Consider the following 9,889-nt stretch of genomic DNA (forward strand, 5'->3'; position numbering starts at 1 on the left):
ATTGGCTATGTTCCAAAATTTACTACCAGTAGTGAGAATCTATAGTGCACGTGACGTAAAACTAGATTTTCGTTACTGATCGTAAATTTTAGAAGACAGCCATCGAAAATGTGAAAATGATATAAGTATAAATTTGACACGTTGATAAAACATAACACGACTGTCATATAATTGCAGAATGTAATTATATTCATACAAATCAAGCGGGTAAAATTTAGAAAATTATCTTCTCCTTACCACGAGTTTATAATTGTATAATATAATTTTATATATAAAGAAGGTATATTTTTTAGAAAAATTTATTTGTTGCATACGAAATACGCGTGCGCGCGCACTACACACACACACACACACACACACACACACACACACACACACACACACACACACACACACACACACACACACACACACACACACACACACACACACACACACACACACACGTAACACGCACGTGTCTTTTGAATGATATATTTAAATCTTGCAGGGTTCGGTTTCAAAATTCGACTCTGTCAACCCGAGTATCATTTTATCCTTATTCACTGAATGTTGAACAAGAATAAAAGATACTTGACAGAGGAATTGACAGAGTTAAGTTTTGGAACGCACCAGTAAGGATTGAAATAGCTAAAGAAAATATTTAATGTTGTAATAATAAACACGCTTAATTTGTATTGATTTTATATTAAATCCAAAAGTCCATTTTGGAGCGTCATATATTATATATATACATATATATATATATAGTCTCACTTTTTTTTATTAAACATTGATATTTAAAAATATATAATGTAGTACAAAAAATGCTTAAGTATCTAATACATACATATTTTGCATGTTTGATCATCTATTAACATACATTCCAATCGCTCATCATTATTAATTTCACATAATTATTATGAAAATATATTTTTCGGCTTTGACAATATTTTATATTAAAGTCATGTGTCTACTGTCTATCAAACTGTAAAGTATCTGTACAGGCTTGGACTTTTCATTCCGTAATTTCCTCATATCTTCGCATATTACTTTTATATATTTCTTATGCCGTGGATGTCTGTAAAAATGACAATCAATATTATTGACATTAGTTGAGTATGTTCATTATTTGATATAATATATAACATAATATAATATATTAAATATATATAATTATGATACTCACTTATCTATTATAATTTGAATACTTTTTTGGAAAGCTTGTTCCTCCTCATCGATCTCTAAAAAACCGATCAGCGTTCTTATAACGGATATTTCTAAAAAGACTGCAAAAATTTCTACAGGAACTTTATGTGATATTCTTTGCAAGTAGGAGGACATTTGCGCTAATATGGTATTCTTGAAACTTCTTTTGCCACTTCCGGACAGTTTATCTCGTTCAGAGAGAATGAAACCGATGTTAACATTAATCGGATTACTAGACACTACTGATATATCATTCGCACTTATTTTACTTTCGGACCTATTCAAGATTGGCAACGCGATTTCGGTCTGTCGTTGTAAATATTCAACAATATCCTGTATAGTGTTCCACTTCTTCTCTTGAAATCGGTCCCTTTCCCATGTTAGCACTCTTAAAGTACTACTTCTTAATATTACTATATGGCTTATAGAATTTTCTTGGCAGTATTCTAATATTTCCTCCATAGTGCATAGATCTAACGTTGTAACCTTCAATCCTAATGACCAGATTTCCCGTAATACATTAATCATGTCCTTTTCTCCTCTTCCTTCGTTTTCTGAATTTCCCTCACAGCATATAGCCACATCAATACCGTATTTACTTTCACTACCTTCACATTCTTCAGCACCAGCGGACACCAATTTATCTAACGATATACTAATACCAGCACCGTATTGTTTCATTTCTTTACTGGCCATTCCAGTGCGCTCTAAAACTTTTCTAAATGATACCAGCATTTTATCATATCGACCGCCCGCAGCTATGATGTTTTGACCACATCGTCTTCGTCTATGCTTCAATTCGCAAGTTATTTGATATATCACACCACTATATTGTTGTACATTATACGTTAATAAAGGTACGATAGTAATAGGCCACTGAAATATGATAGAAAAACAAATAAAAAGAATACTTGTGTAAACAACTTACACAAATTACATGTATAAATACATTATAATATTACCTTAACACCCAAACTTTCTACATAAGATGTTACAGTCTTTATATCGTTTATACCTTCATTGGCTAAACGAGCATCTTCTCCTTTTCTTCTCGTAATTGTTCTTAAAACACTATTGATTTTCGCAACGGAGCTTTCCGTTTCAAGTAAATTAAAAAGCGTTTCCATAGCTTGATCGGTTAAGCATAAACTTATCAAATGCGTTTGGACCTGAAATTTAGTTAACTTTCCATCGCGGGCATCCTGTAGTATGGAATATATATCCTGATACTTGTCTTTCTCTACGCCACAATACATTAGCACAGCTTTTAATAGCGACGTATGATTCAGGCGTATTATGAAATTATGTTCTCGAATCTGTGGTAACTCGTTGAAGATCTCCCATATGATGAAGATTAATTCAGCCTCTGGCATTAAATTGTTATTTACAGGAGTAATAATATCAAAAGCACATTCATATAATTCCCTTGGATGAAATCCTCGCGCCTGTGATAATTCGATATTAAGAGAATATTAATTTGCAATCATAAATGCAAAGTGTTATTTGTTTCATTACTTCCACATTTGTAAATATACAATAATTTATTTCGCATATGAGATGATAATAGGTTTTAAGTTAAACCAAAAAATATAAACAATTATAAATAGAAATTAGATTGATATGAATAAATAGGAATAGGAAAATTTTTCTCTTCCTTCTTATTTATATTAAAAAATGTGAATCTTGCTTGGAAATTATTCAAGTTATTTTGAATTACAGTACATACCTTTTTATCTCTGAAGACACGTTCGATAGCGTATCTTCGAATATGCGAAATATTATTCCATACAACATATCGAGCAAAAGGAGTACGAAGATCATGAGGTATCGAAACTATACTGCCAGTACGAGTCATCAATTTTACATTAGACTCGGTAAAGTTAGAATGCTGAATGGATTTAGGCATTAACAACGGTGTCGCGAGGTATATTCCGCCATGCTTTTGAAATATCTCAATGATTTTTTGTTTCACACTTTCCTGCAGAAATTGCTTTTTTGAGGAAAGAACACTTGACGTTTCCCTAGCAGGTAAATTCATATCATAAGTAATATCTTCTGCCGGTGTAACATCTTGCGTAAAGCACGACGCCACTAAATATTTATATGCTTTACTTTGACTATTGGATAACGTATGGCGCATTACTTCTTGCAATTCCGTATCTTCTAACGGTGGTGGCAAAAATGTGGAAGAAAGTAATTCCTGAGCGGTAGGACGTTGACTTGGATCGTGATTCAGCAGCCAACTAATGAGTAAAGAATTTAATCGTTATTTCGTATTTTATATAACTTAGAATAATACAACATGCATTGATAAATCAATTTTTTTACCGTATGATATGAATTTGAGATGCATCTGTTTCTGATATATCAGGAGGAAAGACGATTTCTTTCGAGCGTAAATTTAGCAGGACCTTGACACGCTCCATTCCGGTAGTCAGCGGTTTGTAAATCATTTCAAAGAAAATGATTCCCAAACTATAGATGTCCACTTTTTGATTGTAAATTGCTTTGGCAGTTTTTGCGGAAAGTTCAGGAGCTACATATAAAGCTGTACCAACTTGACCAGTAAGAGATCCTAATTCTTCTACATCATAACTTCCACCTTGAAAGGATATAATCAATATTTTTTAATTTGTCATCAATATATCGCATGTAACGTAACTATATAATTCATTGATTGATCAATCGCATTGTGCGTAAATGTATCTTTTACAAAGCAAAGTTGCGTTTGTGCATAATGCAATTAATTAATCGAGGAATTAAAAAATTTATCTATACTTGTACCTTTCTCAAATTGTGATTCTTTATCAGTATCGATGGTTTGAACTAACGATGACAGTATATTAGTCGTGGCCAATCCGAAATCTCCTATCTTGACGTGATCATTACTATCGAGGAAAATGTTTACAGGTTTCAAATCTCTATGTATCATACCCTGCTGATGAATATGTGCCAGACCTTCTACAATTTCTCGAAAGAGCCTCCAAAAACGTTCTTCATCTTCGTATAAACCATTATCTATGGCAGTTCTTAATGTGCTTTTCTCACAGAATTCCATTTGGATGTACATAAATTGTATTTCTTTTACCGTGACATCTTCACTAGAAGTTTCAGTATCCTTAATATCGTTATTAGAAACGTCTGGCGTCACTGCGCATTTTTGTGATATATCATCTCTTTCGAATTCAATACTATCGGAAGACTCAATACGTAATAAAGTTCGCATTCTGTAAAAGACAAAATTTAAATCAGCTTTTCGATAGTCAGTTTTTCTTTATGCACATATCTTAAATATAAAATTACATATATTAAAATAATATAAATTTAAATAAGTTGAAAAAAATATTAAATACAATACGAAACGCCAACATTACGTGATATTCTTCGCAATATATTAGAATTAATAGAATTAAAGATTTTAATGAATCTAAGGCTCGTAGCCCTATTCTCATATTAGTATTAAATACAATATTACAAAGGATATATAATTTTAGAAAAAGAAAATTATTTTACAGAAATGCGCAGTGTTCTTCACTGTCGGAATCAGTCGAGGCATCGCTGTTTTCATCGTCGCTATCAGCCACATTCGCCCGAGATTCATACGATATATTCCATTCAACATCGCGTAACGGTGGAGCAAATTTTTCTATCTCATCACTTTCCAGATGCTAAAATTCACGTCATGTTTTTATACAGCGCAAAAGTCTGATTTACAATTATATATAATTCAACATTATAAAGTAGAACGGTGTTACGGCTCTTCTTGGTACGAGCGACGTAATCGTTATCGTGAATAATATAATTACATTAACTATATCTGCTTTATCCTGCGTGGTGGTTGTTCTATCTGAAGACGTGGTGATTGGCGTGAAATGACTATGCCTGACTGAATCATCCAAAGTAGCACTTTCAATCCACGAATTGTAATAACGTACTACATTTTCATGATTCATTCTAGAGAGCAATTTAACTTCGCGCGTAATGTTCCTATTTAGCTGCTTTTTCTTTGGATTTAATTCTATGCGTTTGATAGCATAGACACCGCCGTCTAATTTATTTCTCACTTTTAAAACGTCGCCGAAGGCTCCTTTTCCCAGCCATTTCAGCACCTCAAATTCATTTTGTATTCGTGATTGCCTACCCATTGATGGCAAATGTAACTGAATATCGGTATCCGGTTCTTCTGGTTCTAAATGTTTCTCTTTCTCATCATGATCCGGTATGGAAGGCGATAAACCTCGAGCTAATGGTATTTTTATAAAACTATGTTGTTGCAATTGTTCTGCAGACCAACGCATTCTTTCGTCGTCGATGAGACATTTTGAAATAAAGTCCCTCAAGTGAAGCTAAAAAATTATTATTTAACTTAGGCTACACGTATCTATCGTTAACACTTTATGGAAAAAAACGTATATACTATACAAATAGTAAATTTGGTCACTTATACTACATATATTACATTAGTGCATACTGAAAGAATACATGAAATTAGCAAAGTTAAATGTAAAATATAAACATTTTAAATGATTAAATATTCAACAATGTGACATATTGTCACATTATTTAACAGAATATACATGTAACATTTTATTAAAGTCTATATTATGTATTATTTCATTTTAAAGATTACATTATGCTATTGCATTCAGGTACTTTATACAAAGCAGTATTTAATATATACTAATCTAGTGTAGTGCCAATGACAGATCTTTTCATTAAAAAAAATTCTACCTGTGGGATTACTGTTAGATCGATTTCTTCCCCGGATATGATGGTTCCTTTTAATAACGAAAGCAATAATATCCCATATCTATATATGTCTGCCTTTTTGCCACCTCGACCTTGAATTGTTGGAAAATCGTGTTCAGTCTTTGCTAAGGAATTCGAATGATACATGTCCGACAATCTTTTATCTAAAGAATAATCGGACAATCTTACAAGACCCATGTGATCTATATAAATGCTGGTGTCTCGTAAATCTTTATGCACTACATTATTCTCATGGAGGTATTGCAATGCCTCGAGAACACCTGTTGCCAAATGTCTCAACATGTCGATATCGACTGGAATGTTTTCCATCAGGAAGAACGAGCACGTGGTACCAACCTACTTTTACATACAGTCAATATCATAAACATGAAAATCATTCTTAATCTTACAAAATATTGCTTCAAAGCAATATGTGTGTACATACCACGAATTCTTGAAGCACATAAATCACCACATTATTGTTGCTTTGCAAATATTTCATATTTAAATAATGTACAAGATTTGGATGATGTAGTTTGTACAAATGATTCAGCTCTTGCTCCAAACTAGCAATCTGTTTCATAGCATGATGTATATCGATGGCTTCCTGAGTGGAGCAACCATTTGCCATAGCACATTTCAACGTCCATTCCGTAATAGCTAATAATTCTCCAGTAGTCTCATCAACGCCAGCATATACTATGGAACCCTTTGCACTGTGCCCCAAGCATTTTCCTCGGTGCACTTGTCTCTCGCCTTTATTACTGTCAAAATGAATGAGTTTAGTACCTCTATGCTCGCACAACGATCCTTCGGAGCTTTCTGACGTGCTCACACATCGACGTCTAAAACGACTCGTTCCTCTTTCATGTGGAGACGATGGTATGGATCGAAAGACAACATCAGAATCTGTGATCAATCTATTTGTTTCCTTCCGATTACGCATCTCAGCTTTCAGGGCTTCCTGACGTTTTTGTATGGCATCTTGCAGAACCTGTTGAAATATCCATGGTAATAGAAATCAAACATAATGTGCAATTGAGATACATGACATATTAAATCAAAACCTGTCTTTCTTTATCTTCTTTCATTTGCTTCTCTTGCATCTCATATTGTATTCTTTCCTGATTTCTCGACACCATCTCTTCATAAAAACTACTGTAACTCGGTTTGTTATGCTCGTGTAGATATTTCTGAACATGTTGACTGAATTCAAAAATCATAACTTCACCCTTTAACTTTTGTGCTAAATTTTCGAGTTCAGATGACAAAACCGCAACCTGTTGATGAGACAAACCTCTGCTATCTTGCAGTTGAATAATTGGTACCCTAAAATATGAGAAATAAATCATATAACATAAACGTTATAAAATAAAGATGCTACATATTGTAAGATATAAAACTTACTCATCAGGATATTTGTCGCAACATACAATATGCAAATCTATCTGTGCATAGACTTCCGCAGGTCCGGACATACCTTTTTGTGGCGTCAAGGTAACAATGATATCTAAAGGTTGCCATTTCTTCTTATTTTTATTCTTCCTCAAGTCACGCAATTCATCACCAAAGATAGACTATTATAAAAGACAAAATATGATAATTAGGAAGATACATCATGGCTTAGAAAATGTTACTTTTTGCCACGTGCTTACTTAGCGCGTCATATACCTTCAAGACTTCCAATTCATTTTGCTGCCGAACTTTACATGATTCAACGTGAGACATTTTGCCACGTCGCTACTTGCCCATCGTACGCAGATTAACAAGTTTTAAACGAAACAGAATAGTATGAAAAGAGAAAATTCCGAGTCAATTCCGCACGTACGTGATTTCAGCGTCGTGCTTCAAGGATAAATTCAATAAAAATGGACCACAATAATCGGAAACTGTCGAGAGTTAGAGACTGTGTACACATGTTATGTATACATATACAATTTACATGCCTATTCCGTCAAATGCGTGAATGACACGCGTGCAGAAAAACACCGCGAGCGATCGCAATCGGTAAACTCTGCTCACTGGACTCGTTATACGAGTATACAAGACTACATCAGACTACATCGCGATTACGGATTCACTCAATGTTTATCTTGAAAATATTATCACAGTATTAAGCTTTTGTTTTTAGGGCCGGTCTCACCAACTCCGATTAATCGGCTGATTAAGTATTACCAACCTCAAGACTTGAAAACCTTTTCTTGCTCTAAGCTTGCGGAGCATCGAGATCTAAGATTAGTCTGGATCTATAATAGATGTTTTAAGTCTCAACTCTCAAGCCCTGTGACACAGTTTAAGGTTTAAAAAATTATTGTAGATTTCAGGCTAAAAAATGTATCACAATCATAGTTAAAATTACTTTTCCCATATCCAAATATGATTGGCCAATTGTTTTCCAAAAGTGTACACTAGTTCAGCCATAGAAAACAGTCTTTATGTACTTGCGAAACCCTGATAACTCCAGTGAGAATTGTAAATAAACGAAGCCTCTGTTCCACGAGGAGGTTATCATTGGATTCTTCTTTATTGCATATTTTAACCCTTTCAGACCCTTTTGTAATGGGTCGGAAATCCAAATAAGAATCTTAAGAAAAACACTGAAGTTTACAGTTTGTGTTGACAAGTTAACGTTCTTTCAATCTTATAGAGGACGTCACGTTAAAAAAATTATGTCACGAAAAAAACACAATGTATCGTATATCAAACCAAACGAACCAAAATTTCTACGAGAGCTGAAAGAACAAATTGGATATAAAGAAGGACCTACTGTTGATACGAAGGTATGATTATCTACAAATGATATTGTGCGCACAAAAAATTTAAACAAATAAGCAAATCAGTATTATGGATTTGCTGTAGTGAATGTTATTATCTTATAGTTTCTACTGTGATTGGCCAATTCACTTATTATTTGTGATTTATGTATTACTGTTTAAGTTTTTTATATGCCATAGCCATAAGTTTCTTGTTGTGAACATTAATACTATTTTGTTTAAATTTTTTTGTAAAATTAAGGTCTATTTCCAATGTAAATTAACTTTAATCTCGATTCTGTTCCTTGTCTTTATTTAATTTTTAACACCATGGAAAGATGGATAGGTTGAATTGATATTAAAGTTAATTTACACTGATAGAAATAGACATAAAAACACAGCAAAAACAGAATTACAATATATTTAATTGATTTATTAAATTATAGAGAGAAGTTCTACCAAAAGTATCCGATGATGAAAGGGAAGAGTTAACTGATGAGAAACCTGTTGTTGTCGTGTTAAATTCTGGTGATTTGACAGCAGAAGAAGCAGATGCTTTTAAAAAGCAGAAAGAAAAAGGTATAAATTTAATACAGAGGCTACTCTAACTTTACATATAGTATTGAATGTAGCATTATATAGTAAAACGTATAATTAAACATCTTATGAACTGTAATTTTTGATGTTGATTTATCAAAGTTATCAATTGCAGAAGAAAATAATGCCCCAGCTGATCTATCTAAGAAGATCATATTTCGCAAAACTAAAGCAGCAGAAACAGATTCTGATACAACTGTCGAGGATAAACCTGTAAAAAAGAAAGCGAAAAAAGAAAAGCAAAAAATTGTTCTGTCCTTTGATGATGATAATGACATTGATGAGGAACGATGATGGATAGCGTTTGAATGTGAATTCTTAATATTTGATAAATGTATATATGTCTTATAGTATATATAAATATTTTGTAAATTCTTAATAGTGTATATTATAATTGAAATTATATGAGAAATTTACATGAATTCTTACTATTATTTTATCGATTTAAGAATTAATGCTAATATTACTAGAGACGCACATGTAAAAAAGATTGAGTTATAAAATCTGAAAAAATACTTTATAAGAAATTTTTGTTAAAAAAACTAATCTGGATTTTTTATTTATATATGCAATTGTGTGAAATGTGCTATTTTCAAGAAAAC

General features: G+C 32.8%; 2 protein-coding genes across 3 annotated transcripts; one reads left to right on the forward strand and one right to left on the reverse strand.

The window, feature by feature from the left end:
• Positions 1–4: 4 nt before the first annotated feature.
• Positions 5–9,581, forward strand: LOC108775506 (uncharacterized protein KIAA1143 homolog). 2 transcript variants are annotated; one of them, XM_018541886.1, is made up of 5 exons: positions 3,044–3,112; positions 3,214–3,216; positions 8,585–8,717; positions 9,137–9,269; positions 9,403–9,581. In XM_018541886.1, the coding sequence occupies exons 1-5, from the start codon at positions 3,081–3,083 to the stop codon at positions 9,579–9,581; spliced, it is 480 nt and encodes a 159-aa protein (XP_018397388.1). In that variant the 5' UTR covers positions 3,044–3,080. The 2 variants fall into 2 exon arrangements, with proteins under 2 accessions (XP_018397389.1, XP_018397388.1); XM_018541887.1 differs by lacking the exons at positions 3,044–3,112; positions 3,214–3,216 and adding an exon at positions 5–207.
• Positions 923–7,920, reverse strand: Gcn2 (eukaryotic translation initiation factor 2 alpha kinase Gcn2). Its single transcript, XM_018541888.1, has 13 exons — positions 7,609–7,920; positions 7,345–7,514; positions 7,005–7,266; positions 6,383–6,931; positions 5,920–6,294; positions 4,995–5,534; positions 4,702–4,856; positions 3,973–4,415; positions 3,517–3,790; positions 2,915–3,431; positions 2,151–2,633; positions 1,169–2,064; positions 923–1,060 (listed from the first exon to the last, which is right to left on the reverse strand). Exons 1-13 carry the CDS (start codon positions 7,663–7,665, stop codon positions 934–936), a joined length of 4,848 nt encoding a protein of 1,615 aa, XP_018397390.1. The 5' UTR covers positions 7,666–7,920; the 3' UTR covers positions 923–933.
• Positions 9,582–9,889: the final 308 nt, after the last annotated feature.

This window comes from Cyphomyrmex costatus, unplaced genomic scaffold, assembly GCF_001594065.2.
Source record: "Cyphomyrmex costatus isolate MS0001 unplaced genomic scaffold, Ccosl1.0 scaffold30, whole genome shotgun sequence".
In the NCBI taxonomy this organism is placed as follows: Eukaryota; Metazoa; Arthropoda; class Insecta; order Hymenoptera; family Formicidae; genus Cyphomyrmex; species Cyphomyrmex costatus.

Excerpts from the sequence above, each read along its gene's own strand:
- LOC108775506 (XM_018541886.1), top strand. The coding sequence starts at position 3,081 with ATGGATTTAGGCATTAACAACGGTGTCGCGAG. Across the intron at positions 8,718-9,136 it reads GACCTACTGTTGATACGAAG|AGAGAAGTTCTACCAAAAGT; the intron begins GTATGATTATCT and ends ATTAAATTATAG. Across the intron at positions 9,270-9,402 it reads TAAAAAGCAGAAAGAAAAAG|AAGAAAATAATGCCCCAGCT; the intron begins GTATAAATTTAA and ends TATCAATTGCAG.
- Gcn2 (XM_018541888.1), bottom strand. The coding sequence starts at position 7,665 with ATGTCTCACGTTGAATCATGTAAAGTTCGGCAGCAAAATGAATTGGAA. Across the intron at positions 7,515-7,608 it reads ATGAATTGGAAGTCTTGAAG|TCTATCTTTGGTGATGAATT; the intron begins GTATATGACGCG and ends CTTTTATAATAG. Across the intron at positions 6,295-6,382 it reads ATGTGCTTCAAGAATTCGTG|GTTGGTACCACGTGCTCGTT; the intron begins GTATGTACACAC and ends ATGTAAAAGTAG.